This window comes from Lethenteron reissneri, chromosome 67, assembly GCF_015708825.2.
Source record: "Lethenteron reissneri isolate LAM-NWPU_2019-01 chromosome 67, ASM1570882v1, whole genome shotgun sequence".
Taxonomy (NCBI): Eukaryota; Metazoa; Chordata; class Hyperoartia; order Petromyzontiformes; family Petromyzontidae; genus Lethenteron; species Lethenteron reissneri.
In genome coordinates this window covers 1645349-1663688 of record NC_083845.1, presented here as the reverse complement: position 1 = coordinate 1663688, position 18340 = coordinate 1645349, and the positions used below count along the sequence as shown (strand labels likewise).

General features: G+C 50.6%; 1 protein-coding gene across 1 annotated transcript in view; it reads left to right on the top strand.

Moving 5' to 3' along the window:
- The window catches only part of LOC133360237 (phosphatidylserine lipase ABHD16A-like), a 56787-nt gene that overhangs the window by 19916 nt on the left and 18531 nt on the right, over positions 1 to 18340 (top strand). The window contains exons 11-16 of the mRNA XM_061578879.1: positions 1401 to 1450; positions 2540 to 2663; positions 4553 to 4657; positions 6880 to 6943; positions 8177 to 8233; positions 14946 to 15005. Of these exons, the coding sequence (XP_061434863.1) occupies positions 1401 to 1450; positions 2540 to 2663; positions 4553 to 4657; positions 6880 to 6943; positions 8177 to 8233; positions 14946 to 15005 (460 nt within the window). The remainder of the gene's footprint in view (positions 1 to 1400; positions 1451 to 2539; positions 2664 to 4552; positions 4658 to 6879; positions 6944 to 8176; positions 8234 to 14945; positions 15006 to 18340) is intronic.

The window sequence follows — 18340 nt, the reverse complement described above, 5'->3', positions numbered from 1 at the left end:
ACAACGCGATGAATGTACTAAGGAACACAGGTTTTTATCATACGAATGCGAATTGGATATAACGCGATTGAGTGCGCGAGTATTAATAAGCAGTTGTACGGCTGCATCATCACCCAAGGCGGGATGCTGCTGGATGCTTGTTGATGCTACCCACATTCCTTCGGCTTTTATTTTGCTTACGTACGCATCTCACGTGTTATCACGGACGGTGATTTTTTCCCCATAACGTGGTGTAAATATTCTTTGGGTCTTTCTGTAAAGTCACGTAGATAGGTTCAAAGAAAGTAGTCGTTTTTTTGTTGTGTTCTTCGAACCTATCGACGTGACTTTACCGAAAGACGCAAGGAATATGAATTCCTGCAGTCTCGAAAGATTTAATTCAACGTGGTGTACTTCAGGTACACAACTACTACCGTGTAAGACTCTCAGATCACCGGGATATCTGATGAACCGGAACCCTCCATTCCCCATGGATGCCCGGATAACAAACCTTTTGTTCTACTTTTTATTTCATGACGTGCTTACCTTTTTTGGGGTGCCACAGTGGTGAGTTGTTAACGCCTTCGCCTGGTATGCAGGAAGTCATGGGTTCGATCCAGACCCTGACGCCTGCTGCTGTATATTTGGAGTTTGGGTGTATTTCTCTCCCCATGGTTGCGTGGATTTTTCTCCGGGTCCTCCGTTTTTTTCCTCCACATTTAGAATCAACGTCAATGCGTTTAGAGAGTATTTGGCTACTGCTATAAATTTCCACACAATGATTACGTGTGGCCAGGTCGCTTCTGAAAAAAAAATAGTTTAAGTAGCTTATAGTTTATCTCTGTTTTACACCGCTACTAGACATCTGTGGGAAAGAGCTCCAGAGCTCATCGGATGCCTCCTCTAGTCTAAATAAAGATTCTTGATTCCGATCCGTAAAGATTCTAATCCTGAAACGTAACGGAAACAGTTCAAAACGGCCCTAGGCCAGTAGTGGAAATTAAAACGAAACTAATATTGTACCAGGCAAGGCCCACTGAGCTATATAGCTCTTTTTCAGAAGCGAACTTGCCACATGTAATAACAGCTCAACGAAGCAGCTTACCACGTGGAAAAGTATAGCAGCCAAATACTCTAAATGCACGTTAATTCTCAATGTGGAAGGGAAAAACCGGATTACCTGGAGTAAAATCCACACGCCCACGGGGAGAGAGAGAGACAAGAGAACACTCAGACTCCAAATAGGGCCGGGCCCGAACCCACGACCTCCTGTATACCAGGTGAGGGAGTTAACATCTCTGAGCCACCGTGGCGCCCCTACTTTCATTCATACGGCAGGGACGAGTCATCCTGTAGCAACAAAACCGCTGCTGTTGGTGTTGGTGTCAGCCCATGTGGAGGATCCCCTCTTTGTTTTGCAGCCGGATACTCCGTGCTGGGGTGGAACCACCCCGGATTCGCAGGCAGCACGGTGAGCCGAGCAGTCCCCCTGAACTCCCACCCCTCTTGACTCTACACACCCCTCTGTCCCCTTTTCCCCTCTCAGCATCCTCGTAGTAGTGATAGTGGTGGCGGTGGTGGTGGCGGTGATGGTGGCGGTGCTAATGTAGATGGTGGGGAGCGGTGGCGTAGTGATTAGCGCGCTGCGCTATGAACCCGGCGACCCAGGTTTGATTCTCGCTCAAGGCCAACATCAGTGACGAATATCTGAACTGGGCCCGGGCTTCCCCTAGATCGATGCAGCCAGAAATGAGCACCTGGTGCGATGTGTAAACATCGTCACTTGGGAGACAAAGGCGGCCGGGTGTGGTGTTGGCCACCCACCCTGTCGCGTGTCCTGCCGGCCTTCATAGGTGTCGTTAGTGATACTCACTTACAGGACTGTTACAGGCTATACGGGGGATATTTGTCGTTGGTGGTGTTGGTGGTGGTGGCGGTGGTGTTGGTGGTGATGGTGGTGTTGGTGGTGGTGTTGGTACTGGTGGTGGTGGCGGTGCTGGTGGTGGTGTTGGTGGTGATGGTGGTTTTAGGGGTGTTAGTGGTGCTCCTGGTGGTGGGTGCTGTTGGTGGTAGTGGTGATGTTGACGATGTTGGTGGTGGTGCTGCTGGTGTTGTTGGTGGTGGTGATGATGTTGGTGGTAGTGATGATGATGATAGTGGCGGCGGTGGCCGTGGTGGTGACGGTGGTGTGGGTGCTGCTGTCGGTGTTGCTGCTGTTGGTGTTGCTGCTGGCGGTAGCGGTGGTGTTGGTGGCGGTGGTGTTAGCGGTGCTGGTGGTGGTGTTAGTGGTGCTGGTGGTGGTGTCAGTGGCGGTGGTGTTAGTGGCGCTGGTAGTCCTAGTGGTGTTGCTGGCCTGGCACAGGGGCCGTGGGGATGTCACCGTCACTTAGTGGCGAATGGCGGGTATTGGTATTGGTGGTGTTGCTGGCGGTAATGATAGTGGTGTTAGTGGTGCTGGTGGTGTTGGTGGCGGTGTTGATTGTGGTGTTAGTGGTTCTGGTGGTGTTAGTGCTGGTGGTGATGGTCTCATGCGGTGGTGCTGCCACGTGGCGCGGTGTAGGGCGTTCCGTTCCCGCAGGCCGAAGCCAACGCAATGGACGTGGTGATGCAGTACGCGACGGAGCGCCTCGGCTTCCAGCCAACACAGATCGTACTCTACGCCTGGTCCATCGGAGGCTTCCCTGGTCAGCACACAGACGCACATACGCACAGACACATACACACAGACCGACAAAGATTCCCCGTATAGCCTTAACAGACTTGTGGGGCAAGTGCTAGCGAAGGCTGGCGCGGCACACGAGAGGGGGTGGGTGGCGAGCACCACGCCCGGCTGCCTTTGTCTCCCCAGAGGCAATGTTTTTGCACACTGCATCAGGTACTCATTTGAGGCTGAATCGATCTAGAGGAGGCCCAAGAACCGGTTCAGATAATCGTCACTCGTGTTGGCCTTGAGCGGGAATCGATTTCGGGTCACCAGGTTCGTTGCGCAGCGCGCAAACCGCTACACTACCTCTCCCTGGTCAGCACAGACACGCACACACAGACACGTACACAAAGACACACAGACACACAAACACACAGACACACATACCAATACTAATAGAGTAAGTCCCTAGTTTGCGGAAGACCCGACTTACGGAAATCCGACCTTACGGAAATGCTCCCATGAATCCTGAAATGTCAATTTGCGGAAATGTTTGGATTAGTTATGGAAGTGAAAATCGTGCAGTGCGGCGAGGAATACCGCGCAGCGAAGCGTAAGGCAGGCCAGCATCTTCCCCAATGCGGTGGTGTATAGCCACTCTGCATTGCATCATTTTTTGTTTTCTACGCTCATAATTATATTTTTTTCCCATATTTTTATTGCTATTTTTCTTAATTTTAAGTTTATTTCATTAGTTATTCACTTTACGTACTTTATTTGACACTTTGATTGCTTATGGTCTCAGCTAACAGAGATTGGAGAAGTCTAGGCCTAGCCTAATGCACAGTAAACAAACATTCGGAAGCGACTGCTTTCTGTTAACAGTTAATATGTTTTGTGGTATTCATAAACCATTTGATACAGTACATGTTCCATTAGTTTAATTATGGGTAGTGTTAGGGTGATATTCGATTAAATTAAATAATCGTAGGAAGTGCAGAGCGTATAGTACAGTGATACGATACAGTACGAGATAGCAACAGCGCAATACGGAACTGAGAGAAAGCCAACGAGTAACTGGGTAGGGGAGGCACAAATATTTCTGGCTATGAGATTTCATCTTGATTTTGGGGGAAAAATTGTTCAATGTCCTACATACGAAAAATTCGGGTTACGGATCGTTCTCGAGAACCCGCAACACTGCCGTAGCTTGGGGACTACCTGTGACGTCACCACGACGCCTGTGCCAGGCCAGGTGCGCTTTGAGGCCATGTGAAGTGTCGAAGGCTTGCTGACAGAAGGTCACGGGACAGACGCGGGTTCCGTGGGTTCGCTGACTGAGATGACTGGCAGATGCACCAGCTGTACACTCTTTTGTGCCAACTTTTTGTATTTTAAGCCACCCGACGCACAGACAGACAGACAGACACACACACAGACAGACACACACAGACAAAGATCCCCCAGTACAGTCATAGTACCTTTGTTAATGTTTTTTTAATCCGTTCCACGAAAACTGCCATTTACCAAATTGATTGTTAATTGAATATATGCACACACATAAGCACACAGAAGCACACAGAAGCACACATAAGCACACAGAAGCACACAGAAGCACACACAAGCATACAGAAGCACACACAAGCATACAGAAGCACACACACAAGCACACAGACACGCACACATACACACACAGACGCACACATACGCACACACACTCACAAGCAAACATAAGCACACACAAGTACACATACTCACACAGACACGCGCACACGTATGTATAGACACAGACGCGCACAAATGCCGTGCCAGCCTTCGTAGGCGCCGCAGCTCGCTACGGACAGCGCTTGCCCCCCTACAGTCTGCTGAAGGCTCCACGGGGGATCTTTGTCTTTGCTGTGCCCACCACCACCCCCCTCTCCTCTGCAGCCACCTGGGCAGCCATGTCTTACCCAGAAGTCAGTGGGCTTGTGCTGGATGCCTCGTTTGATGACATCGTGCCCCTGGCCACCAAGGTCATGCCCAGCAGCTGGGGTGAGTCTCCGCACCTCACAACACCTCGTCACACCTCGTCACACCTCACAACACCTCGTCACACCTCACAACACCTCGTCACACCTCGTCACACCTCACAACACCTCGTCACACCTCACAACACCTCGTCACACCTCGTCACACCTCGTCACACCTCGTCACAGCTCACAACACCACGTCACACCTCGTCACAGCTCCCAGTACCTCGTCACACCTCGTCACACCTCGTCACACCTCACAGTACCTTATCACACCACGTCACACCTCGTCACACCTCGTCACAGCTCGTCACACCTCGTCACACCTCGTCACACCTCACAGTACCTCATCACACCACGTCACACCTCACAACACCACGTCACACCTCGTCACAGCTCCCAGTACCTCGTCACACCTCGTCACACCTCGTCACACCTCGTCACAGCTCCCAGTACCTCGTCACACCTCGTCACACCTCGTCACACCTCGTCACAGCTCCCAGTACCTCGTCACACCTCGTCACACCTCGTCACACCTCGTCACACCTCGTCACAGCTCCCAGTACCTCGTCACACCTCGTCACACCTCGTCACAGCTCACAACACCACGTCACACCTCGTCACAGCTCCCAGTACCTCGTCACACCTCGTCACACCTCGTCACACCTCACAGTACCTCGTCACACCTCGTCACACCTCGTCACAGCTCCCAGTACCTCGTCACACCTCGTCACACCTCACAACACCACGTCACACCTCGTCACAGCTCCCAGTACCTCGTCACACCTCGTCACACCTCGTCACAGCTCCCAGTACCTCGTCACACCTCGTCACACCTCGTCACACCTCACAACACCACGTCACACCTCGTCACAGCTCCCAGTACCTCGTCACACCTCGTCACACCTCGTCACACCTCACAGTACCTCATCACACCACGTCACACCTCACAACACCACGTCACACCTCGTCACAGCTCCCAGTACCTCGTCTGATATTTGCTTACCTCATCGCACCTTTAAAAAATAAAGCATCTCTTACCGCATCTACTCACATCCACTGTTACGTCATGACCTGTGTGTGGGTGTTAGTGTGTGAGTGTGTGAATGTATGGGTGTTAGTGTGTGAATGTGTGGGTGTTAGTGTGAGTGAATGTGTGGGTGTTAGTGTGTGAGCGTGTGTGGGTTTGAGTGTGTGAATGTGAGCGTGTGTGTGTGAGTGTGAGCGTGTGTGGGTGAATGTGGGTGAGAGTGTGTGTGAGCATGTGTGAGTGTGAGCGTGTGTGGGTGTGAGTGTGAGCGTGTGTGTGTGAATGTGGGTGTTAGTGTGTGAGTGTGAGCGTGTGTGGGTGTGAGTGTGAGCGTGTGTGTGTGAATGTGGGTGTTAGTGTGTGAGTGTGAGCGTGTGTAGGTGTGAGTGTGTGAGCGTTTGAGCGTGTGTGGGTGAATGTGTGAGTGTGAGCATGTGTGTGTGAGTGTGAGCGTGTGTGGGTGAATGTGGGTGAGTGTGAGTGTGAGCTTGTGTGGGTGTAAGTGTGTGAGTGTGAGCGTGTGTGTGTGAGTGTGAGCGTGTGAATGTGGGTGAGAGTGTGTGAGTGTGAGCGTATGTGGGTGTTAGTGTGTGAGTATGAGTGTGTGAATGTGAGCGTGTTATTGTGTGATTGTGAGCGAGTGTGTGTGAGGAGCGGTAGTGTAGCGGTTAGCGCGCTGCGCTATGAACCTGGCGACCCAGGTTCGATTCCCGCTCCCAGCCAAAACCAGTGACGATTATCTGAACTGGTCCTGGGCCTCCTCTAGGTCGACTCAGCCTCAAATGAGTACCTGATGCAATGTGTAAACACCGACACTCGGGAGACAAAGTCGGCCGGGCGTGGTGCTGGCCACGCATCCCCTCGTGTGCTGTGCCGACCTTCATAGGTGCTACTCGCTAACAGCACTTGCCCCAACAGTCGGAAGTCTGCCCACTTCAGCATTTGTTTCTTGCTGTGGTTGTCCCACCTGATGACGGACGCTTGTGTTGCGCCTGAAACGTCGTGATTTATTATTTTATTTCTATTATTATTATTATTATTTTATTAATTATTATTTATTTTTATCTACGTGACTTTACCGAAAACACCTAAGAGTATGAATCCTTGCAGTCACGAAAGCTTCAAATCTAGAATGTATGTGTACCCCTGTGTTGGTGTAAGTGATTATTGGTGGTGGTGTTGCTGCTGCGTGTGTGCGTCCGTGCGTGTGCCAGGCTCGTTGGTGGTGCGCACCGTCCGTGACTACCTGAACCTCAACAACGCAGATCAGCTGTGCAGGTAGCCATGTCCCTATCACACCGTGGCTCTCGTGCAGCCGTTGAGCGACAGCGGCAGGCAGGGCTGTGCATGCTCTGCACACGAGCAAGCTGTTGTGTTCTTAGCATGAACAGCTTGACAGCCGTAGTAGCGTGTGTGGACGTGTGCCGTTGCCGGCCTTCATAGGTAGGTGCTACTCGCAAACAGCACTTGCCCCCAAACACTGTTAAGGCTCTACGGGGGTCTTTGTGTTTTTGCTTTTGCACGTGTGTACACGTGTGTGCACGTGTGTGCACGTGTGTTATGTGTGTATACACACACACGCACGTACACACATACTTATACGAAGACACATACACACGTGTGCACATGTAGCAGCAGGCCACGCTTTCCCACCTGATGATGGACGCTTGTGTTGCGCCCGAAACGTCGTGATTTATTTTATTTTATACCTACGTGACTTCACCGAAAGAACCAAACAGTATGTTCATATGTGTATGTATGTGTAGATGTGTATGTATGTGTAGATGTGTATGTATGTGTAGATGTGTATGTATGTGTAGATGTGTATGTATGTGTAGATGTGTATGTATGTGTAGATGTGTATGTATGTGTAGATGTGTATGTATGTGTAGATGTGTATGTATGTGTAGATGTGTATGTATGTGTAGATGTGTATGTATGTGTAGATGTGTATGTATGTGTAGATTGTATGGTATATATGTGTAGATGTGTATATTTGTGTAGATGTGTATGTATGTGTAGATGTGTATGTATGTGTAGATGTGTATGTATGTGTAGATGTGTATGTATGTGTAGATGTGTATGTATGTGTAGATGTGTATATTTGTGTAGATGTGTATGTATGTGTAGATGTGTATGTATGTGTAGATGTGTATGTATGTGTAGATGTGTATGTATGTGTAGATGTGTATGTATGTGTAGATGTGTATGTATGTGTAGATGTGTATGTATGTGTAGATGTGTATGTATGTGTAGATGTGTATGTATGTGTATATGTGTATGTATGTGTAGATGTGTATGTATGTGTATATGTGCGTTGCGAACCCGGCGACCCGAGTTCAGATCCCCCTCACGGCCAACACCGGCGATGATTATCTGAACTGATCCTGGGTCTCCCCTCGGTCAACTCAGCCTTACTAACAACACTTGCCCTTGTCTCTATCTTGTCTTTGCCTTGGCCATATTGGGACATGTCCCCACATGACCCCGAGTGTCCCCGCGTGTCCCCAGGTACCCGGGCCCCGTGATTCTCATTCGGAGAACGCGTGACGAGATCATCTCCACCACGTGAGTGACTTCCTCACGCTCACCGCACTGACTCTCGCCACACTCACCTCTCGCTCACCCCCACATCTCACTCACCCCCACCTCTCACTCACCCTCACCTCACACTCACCTCTCACTCACCCTTACCTCTCACTCACCCCCACATCTCTTTCTGCGTAAAGGTCCTGAGCGACTAGTTAACAATCGCGTCATTCGAGCTGTTGCTGCTGCTTGTAAAAATAACGAAGCGGCATGCAGTGGCTCACGATCGCTGTCATCTATTGACCGCTGTTGGAAATCTTTTGCCAGCTTTCTGGTCTGATAGGCTGCATGGATCAACTTTGCTACATCACCTGTAGTGACCTGAACTGTCCCGGACCGTGCCGGTTCTCGTGGCAAAATCAACAGAGATCTCGCACCGAGATTATCGTACAATCACAGTTTAACCCCACAGCAACGTTAGCTGTGCGGCATGTCGCTCGGGAAATATACCGGATCACGCTTATTCTGTAACCATGACCTACGTTGTTAATGAAGACGTAGGGTATTGCAGATCGCAGCCTCTTGACATGTGAAGTGGAAATAACCATTACAGTCGTCTGGCATATTACGCGCGTTTACGTAACGCGATTTAAGAAACGGCGCGTTAGATTAACTGACACTTATTTTTGTTACGCGCACACAATTATTGAAATAACGCGCTCCAGCGAGTTTTCTCACGGTGTTACGGAACGCGCTGCGAGCTCACCCGTTAGTCGGGGCAGCAAAGTTGAACAGCTCTGCTGCCTGAGGTGCAGCAGCAGTACGGCAACCACCACAAGCGCGGGCAGCAGCAGCATCAGCGTCTCCTCCTCGCTCGCCATTCTGAAGATCTTGTCCGTTTGAACTTTGTCTTGTGCAACATTTGCCTACCAATGTCTGGTAAGGTTCTCACTATGCGCAACATACCTTTGTGTTTGACTTTATTTTTGTATTTTGTTTCTTTAAATAGGCTGCTACTATCTGTAATACGCATATGCTAGTATAAATATAATATATGTTACTCTAACCAGTGAAATATGTAAACGTAAGAATGAGGTTCGATAGCGTGCTCTCCCTAACCTCAACCACTTCCTTTATTTCTTATGGGAAAATGTTTTCTTAATTGAGGCTATTACGAGTTATGCGCCGTTTTTCAAGAACACAACCCCCGCTTAAAACGAGAGGTAGCCGTACTCGCCCACCCTTCACAACGATATCGTGCCGAGGCTGGGAACGACCGGACCACGATGCTTTCCGTCAGAAGTTCCGGGCATCATCGGCATGTCGAAAACCTGCATCCAACGGTCGATTCGTTTGCAGCTCAATGAGCAAATGGCATCGCCGCTGTTCTTGATGGACACGTGCCTCATCCGAACAACAAGCGCGAAGTAAACGGGGAAAGTGCGCAGCAACCGGCTGTCACCGGAGTCGATGGCTGCGAAGCAGACATGGGGAGGAAGCTGGGAGCGTCTTTGGAAGAAAACTGGTTTTGAAACTGTCCAAAAACTCGCTTGCAGAGCTGCCTGCAGATCTGCCAACCGACTCATTATTGAGTCTCGCAGATCGTTCTATGCTCTGCAAGTTAATGAGTCGGCTCACAACGCCCGTGCTCTGTGGTGCGTCGTGAAAGTTCTGCTGCACTCCAACCACCCATCAACTAGTCAACTGATCTGTGCATAGCACTTGACACGTTTTTTCTCCAATAAAATAGTAACAATCAATACGGCAGTTTCTAACTTGAAGGCATCACATTCTCATGGTCTGATCAACCTGGAACCAATGCTAAACTCGAGACCCTGATACCAACTTCGGTGGCAGAGGTGTCTGTTCATTGCACGACTACATCGATTCTCAAATCATGCTCGGACGTGCTTGCGTCGCCGATTGTCCACCTGGCAAATATTTTATTCAGTGAGGGGCTGTTTCCCACACTGGTTCAAAATGGTGCAGGTAATACCACGGCTACCTCGCAAACTATCGCCCGATCTCAAACCTGAGTACGATTTCAAAGGTCATAGAGCGCCTGTGTCTGAAGCGGTTACTTCCATACGTCGCTGCGATGGGCAGATTCAACCCATTGCAGTCGGCGTACTGGAAGTTCACGCCACTGAGACAGCTCTACTAAAGACCACTGATGACATCTGCAAGATTATGGATGACTGGTGCACCACAGTGTTGATTGGCCCACGACACCATCGACCATGAAATACTCATCAGGCAGCCGAGGTCAAGGTTCGGTGTATCGGGTACGGCACTGGGGTGGATTGAGTCATGCCTACGTGGTCGATCACAGTTCGGCAAGCTGGGCAATAAACAGTCATCGCCTATGCCGTGCCTAGTTGGAGTGCCACAGGCTTCCATCCTCGGGCCATTCCTGTTTTCAACAAACGTCTCTCCGATCGCCCATGTCATCTCATCGCATGACATCAAGTGCCATCAATATGCTGATGATACAAACTTGTACACCACGGTGAAGTCAAAGTTAGATATGTAGAGCCTCGGTAACCTCGAATATTACGCGATCGGTGCACGTGCGGTTTACACGAAAGGTTTCCAGGCATGCTGCTCGCCAACAGCACTTTGCCCCAACATTCTCTTTTAGCGATTCTGCAATCTAATGTGTGTGTGTGTGAATGTGTAGTGGGGAATGGTAGTGTAGCTGTTAGCGTGCTGCGCTGCGAACCCGGCAACCCACGGCCGGGTGTGGTGCTGGCCACCGCACATTGCCGGCCTTCATGGGTGCTGCTCGCCAACAGCACTTGCCCAGACAGTCCGTCAAGGCTACACGGGGGATCTTTGTCTTTTGGTGGCGCAGTGATGAGCGCACTCCACTACGAACCCAGCAACTTGAGTTCGATTCCCGCACACACCCAACACCGGTGACGATTATCTGAATCGGTCCTGGGCCTCCCCTAGGTCGACTCGGCCTCAAAAAAGAGTACCTGGTGCGGTGTGTAGTAAACATCGCCATTGGGGAGACAAAGGTGGCCGGGCATGGTACTGCTGGCCACCCACCCCCTCGTGTGCCGTGACGACCTTCGTAGATGCTCGTTAACAGCACTTGGCCAGAGGTGCTCGCTAACAGCACCTGCCCCAACAATCTGTTCAGGCTATACGGGGGACATTTGTCTTTGTGAATGTGTATGTATCTTCCAGTTTGTTTAGGTCTGTGTGTGTTTGTATACGTGTGCATCAGTGCGTGGCTAATTGTGTGTGCATGCATGTGTAAGATTGTGTGTTTAAATGTGCGTCAGTGCAATTGTCCGTGTGTGGGCTTGTGCGTGTGTGTGTCATCGGCCTATGTGGAGGAGGAGGCTCATGAAGGATGCTGCTGGGCAGTTGGAGGCAGTCACCCTCCAGCAACAGCGGAAGGCAGAGGAGCGATGCTCACAACAACGAGCAGAACACCAGGCGGATAAAACACAAAGTTGGCAAAGTAGGCACTGGCGGAGCCAGTGGGGTGTGGGGTGGCACTTGCCCCCCCAATGATCCGATCGAAATCGTCACCGGTGGTGGCCGTGAGCAGGAATCGAACTCGGGTCGCCAGGTTCGTAGTGCAGCGTAGCGCTACCCGCTACACTACAATGCGTTACGCTTCCACATGACAGATGTGACGTCACAGCTCACTTGCCGTGCAAAAAAATATGCATTATTGAGCCCCCCCCCCAAAAAAAACACAAAAGTGTATTTTTATCATTTTTGCCTGGTGTACAGTGGAAAATTTCAAGTTTGTTGCATGTCAGGAAGTACGCTAAACATTTTGAACAGACACACGTAATCACAAATTACCCTTTTATATATATAGAGATAAATCGGCATTTTGCAACCCCAACTGCCACTGTGTAGCATATTATTACGTGCCAGGGACTCTATGAGATGATAGGACAATAGCCTGAGTCCATAATTGGCAATAAGTAACGGCAAAGCGGTTATAAGTGACTCAGAATTGTGCGCAGTTGCGTATACAGTACACGACTTCCCTGAAGGCAAATACCTTCAGCGAGCGCGATGCCGATCACGCTCGGTTCGAATTCGACCCTCGATCGATGGCTGAGCCATCGCCGCACACTTGTCGAATAAAAAGCAAGTGGCAAGTCCTTACTTACTCACAACTCCTATCATTTGTCATTGCTGGAGGGATTGCCCCTCCTACCTGAAAATCCTTTCTCCGCTATTGACAGTAGGGGGCACAGGTGGTGCATCAGCCAGTCATCTCAGTCAGTCAACCCATGGCACCTGGGGGTCTATCCTGTTAACTGATAGCGGGCCTTTGACACTTCACGTGGCCTCAAAGTGCACAAAACTTGGCACAGGTGCCGTGGTGACATCACTTAATGGTAAATAGCGGTTAATTTTGTGTGGAGAGCGGTAGTGTAGCGGCTAGTATGCTCCGCTACGAACCCGGCGACCCGAATTCGATTCTCGCTCATGGCCAGCACCAGTGACGATTTTTTAATCAGTCCTGGGTCTCCCTTAGGTTGACTCGGCCTTAATTAAGTACCCAGTGCGATGTGTAGTAAACGTCGCCACAAAGGGAGACAAAGGTGGCCAGGCGTGGTGCTGGCCACACCACCCCCTCGTGTGGCGTGTCAATCTTCATAGGTGCTGCTCGCTAACTGCACTTGCCCCAACATCCTGGTAAAGGCTATATGGGCGATCTTTGTTTTTGCGGTTTTTAAAATGAATTGGGGCTCATCTCCCGTTCTCAGTCTTGAATCATTGGTGGAAATTCCACATCCCTATGGCGGGGACAAGTCTATCCATAGGACAACTGCTGTTTGATCTGCCGCAAAGTGGTACTCATTTTATCAACGCCAAAAGGATGATGGGGCGGAGCCAAACCTCAACCTGCATTTGAACTCGCGACATTCTCATTGCGAGCCGCTCACTTTGCAACTGGGTGGCCGCGCGTGCGTGAGGGGTCACCCGCACCGGTGACGATTATCTGAAACGGTCCTGGGCCCTCCCCTAGGTCGACTCGGCCTCATGTTGAGTACCTGGTGCGGTGTGTAGTAAACATCGCCACTGGGGAGACAAAGGCGGTTGGGCGTGGTGCTGGCCACCCACCCTCTTGTGTGCCAAAGTGCCGGCCTTCATAGGTTCTACTCGCTAACAGCACTTGTCCCAACAGTCTGTTAAGGCTACACGGGGGATCTTTGTCTTTAGTACGTACAGTGTAGGTTACGCGCCACTGCCCGTCCATTCATGTGCAAAGCAGTGTGGCATTCTCACGTGAACAGCCGCCAATGCATTCCTTCCCCCACCGCCTTCGCAACCACCACCTCCCAGAGGCTGCCTGGTCTATAACTGATTACCTACAACACCCCCTCTGGGGGAACCACCGGCCACGCCACGCAGCTGCGGTTCGATTCCCGCCGGGGGGGAGGTTTGCGCTCGCCCTCCTGTTCTGCGGGAATGTGTGCGAGGGGGCGAGCAGGGGGTGGGGTGCTGGGAGTGATGGCGCAGCGATTAGCGCACTGCTGCTCCAAACCACTCTCTATGTTGACTCAGCCTTAGAGTATGGTGTTTAAACAGCACTGGGGAGACAAAGGCGGCTGGGTATGGTGCTGGCCACCCCACCCCCTTGGTTGCTGTGCCGGCCTTAATAGGTGCTCGCTAACAGCACTTTCCCCAACAGCCTGTTGAAGGTTACATGGGTGACCTTTGTCTGAGTGACAGTGAGTGGAGGTTGTATGTCTCTGCTCCTGTTCTACAGAGTGAGTGAGTGGAGGTTGCATGTTCTCTGCCCCTGTTCTACAGAGTGAGTGAGTGGAGGTTGTATGTCTCTGCTCCTGTTCTACAGAGTGAGTGAGTGGAGGTTGCATGTTCTCTGCCCCTGTTCTACAGAGTGAGTGAGTGGAGGTTGCATGTTCTCTGCTCCTGTTCTACAGAGTGAGTGAGTGGAGGTTGTATGTCTCTGCTCCTGTTCTACAGAGTGAGTGAGTGGAGGTTGCATGTTCTCTGCTCCTGTTCTGCAGAGTGAGTGAGTGGAGTGTGTGTGATCTCCCCCTGTTCTACAGAGTGAGTGAGTGGAGGTTGCATGTTCTCTGCTCCTGTTCTACAGAGTGAGTGAGTGGAGTGTGTGTGATCTCCCCCTGTTCTACAGAGTGAGTGAGTGGAGGTTGCATGTTCTCTGCTCCTGTTCTACAGAGTGAGTGAGTGGAGGTTGTATGTCTCTGCTCCTGTTCTACAGAGTGAGTGAGTGGAGGTTGCATGTTCTCTGCTCCTGTTCTGCAGAGTGAGTGAGTGGAGGTTGTATGTCTCTGCCCCTGTTCTACAGAGTGAGTGAGTGGAGGTTGCATGTTCTCTGCTCCTGTTCTACAGAGTGAGTGAGTGGAGGTTGTATGTTCTCTGCCCCTGTTCTACAGAGTGAGTGAGTGGAGGTTGCATGTTCTCTGCTCCTGTTCTACAGAGTGAGTGAGTGGAGGTTGTATGTCTCTGCCCCTGTTCTACAGAGTGAGTGAGTGGAGGTTGTATGTTCTCTGCCCCTGTTCTACAGAGTGAGTGAGTGGAGGTTGTATGTCTCTGCCCCTGTTCTACAGAGTGAGTGAGTGGAGGTTGTATGTTCTCTGCCCCTGTTCTACAGAGTGAGTGAGTGGAGGTTGCATGTTCTCTCCTCATGCGACCCACCAATGCTCGACATTGCTCACCGACTTGGTGCTAAGGGCTTGTCGGTTTTTGTCTCCCTGCCCCCCTCCTCCCTCTGGCGCAGCCCCGAGGATCCGTCCACCAACCGTGGAAATGAGTTACTCCGCCAGCTTCTCAAGCACCGGTGCGTGAGGCCACGGGGGGCATGCCTGGCACTCTGACACAAAACACACAACACACAACAACAAAAGCAGCCAATGTTTTGCTAATAAGTGGCGGTAATGTCTCCACAGCGCTTGTGCCAGGCTAGATGCACTTTTAAGCCATGTGAAGTGCCGAAAGCTCAGTGGCAGGAGGTTACGGGACTGAGCCAGCTGGTGCCATGGGTTGACTGACTGTGAATGAGATGACTGGCAGATGCACCACCTGTGCCCCCTACTGTGACAACTCACTGCGTTTTAGCCACCTGGCGCTCCGCTTGTTGTTGTGAGCGTTGCTTCTCTGTTCTCCGTTGTTGTTGTTGGTGGAGGGCGACTGGCTCCAACTGGCCAGTTCCGTCCTTCTCAACGGAGGTTGATCTTGACGAGGCTGGTTCCAGTCATCGGCAAGTCAACTCTGCTGCACATCCTCACCGCATCATTCCATCTCTTCTCCAGTCCTTGTCATGTCCATTTAGCACCCTCTATCTGGCCAAACAGAAGATACTTGGGCATCCGGTGGCTGGGCGTGTAGGCTACATGACCCAGCCAACGCAGTCTTGTCTCCTGGAGGAGCTCGCCAATGGGATGGTGGCGAGATGTGAACTACCTCGCCTGGTATACAAGAGGTCGTGAGTTCGATCCCGAGTCTGACAACCTGTTTAGAGTTTGCATTTTCTCCCCGTGGTCGTGTGGACTTTTCTCCGGGGCCTCTGGTATTTCCCTCCGCATTTAGAAATGCATTTAGAGTATTTGGCTGCTTTACATTTCCACGTAATAAGCCACTTCGTTGAGCTATCAATTGTGAAAGGCAGGGCGTAACTGTGGCCAAGAAGACCCGGAGCTTCATGTGGTACGACAGACCAAGTAGTTTCCATACAGCCTTATGCAGCTGATGAAAAGATAATGCCGCTCGATTGATTCGGAGTGAGACCTCTGCTATTAAACCGGAGCTGGTCATAAGCACACTGCCCAGGTATGGAAACTCCTCCACTCTCTCCACAACCGCCCCATCACTCATGGTTTTTGGAGTGTGTGATGGCATACCAAACCCAGGCAGGTGTTTCGCTTTTGTGGGACTGATAGTAACGTCCCCCCACCTCTTAGTGGCATGCTCCAGGTTCAATAAAAGAGTTTCCAACTTCTCAGTGGGCAGCAATTATCAGATTATCAGCGTACATAACATGTTTGACCAAATAGAGAGCCATCCCTCCATCACACCCGGGCATCGATCAGCCTCCCATTGTATCTGTTCCAAATGGAGATTCTTCCAGTACAGCCATGGAAGGCTTCTCGAACTGCGTGGTCAAAACGATGTTAAATAATGTGGGAGCCAGAGGATATCTCTCTCGCACCCAAAGGTGAACGGGGAATGGCTCCGAATCCTGGCCAAGCAGCTTTACCGGGGCTTGCTTACCACCATCATAAAGGCCCACAATGCTTGTGAGCAGAGAGGGTCAGTGACCCCAAAAGCATGAAGAATAACCCAGAGCCCTGGCCTATTGATGGTATCATAGGCATTGACCAGGTCAATAAAGCAGAGATATAGGTCCTGTTGAAATACTCTACACCTCTGGCAAAAAGGGGATATTGAATAATCTTTTCCAGGACCTTTTATGGCCTCCCGCTGGAGGGAATCCTGCACACAAATGCCACCTTTGCCGGATTTCATACTTTGGATCGCTCTCCATGCTTGCTAAATAGATGGCACATCAGCCAGCCACTCACAGGAGTTGGCTGCTTCCTCCAATATTTGAGGGATATCCCCTCCCCCTAAAGTGAGGACACAGCAACATGGGGACACACAGAGAAGTAGAGACACAGGGACATGAACACACTGGGACGTGGAGACACACAGAAATGGGAACGCACACGCAAGTGAGGACACACTCAGACATGGGGTAAGAGGGACATGGGGACGCAGACACATTGGGACTCACTGAGACATGGGGACACAGGGACATAGGGACATTGGGATACACGGACATGGCAACGCACTGAGAAGTGGGGACATGGGGACACAGTCAAGGGGACACAATGACATACATAAAAGTGGGGACACGGACCTGGGGACAGAGGAAAATGGGGACATACTGAGACATGGGGACACAGGAAAATGGGGACAGAGGGACATGGGGACAGAGGGACCTGGGGACAGAGGGACCAGGGGAAACAGAGACATGGGGACACACTGAGATATTGGGAGACACTGAGACATCGAGAGACAGGGACGTGGGGACACACTGAGACACGGGGGGACACACGGAAGAGATGCCCAGCGAAGCGTGAGACATCACAGTGCGAACCCGCGAGCGTGAACATTCGGCTGCCGCGTCACCGCCTGCAGCCCGCTCTCCCGTCCGTTCAATTAGCGCAGCCCGCCCCATCGAGCGCCGCTAATTGGGAGCGATGGCCACCGGCAGCGCCGCACCCCACCGGGGACAAAGAGGGCGCTTGTGGCGGCCCGTGGGATGGACGGCGGTGCAGGGAGGGTTCAGCGTGGCCGTGGCCGGGATCCCCCGAGCCAGTTCTGCCCGTGATTCTTAGCTAGCTGCAAGCGCTCGGCGCCGAGTGTGGGTTTTTAAATGTTTACTATACTAGGAACGGCTTTGACGACGACGACATCATGAGAGATCAGGTTGCCAGAAATACGTGGCCACTGCTTGAGGACATATTGGCACTGCAAGACAGAGAGAGGAAAGTGTCAACAACGAAATGTGCAGTGGACACCGCCGCCTACTACTACGGGGCTACCTGCCCCATGGATCATGATGCTGATGCACTACACTACTATACACTACACTATACACTACACTATTATACACTACATTACACACTACACTGTACACTACACTATTATACACTACATTACACACTATGCTATACACTACACTATTATACACTACATTACACACTACACTATACACTACACTATTATACGCTACATTACACACTACACTGTACACTACACTATTATACACTACATTACACACTACGCTATACACTACACTATTATACACTACATTACACACTACGTTATACACTACGCTATACACTACACTATTATACACTACATTACACACTACACTGTACACTACACTATTATACACTACATTACACACTATGCTATACACTACACTATTATACACTACATTACACACTACACTATACACTACACTATTATACACTACATTACACACTACACTGTACACTACACTATTATACACTACATTACACACTACGCTATACACTACACTATTATACACTACATTACACACTACGTTATACACTACGCTATACACTACACTATTATACACTACAT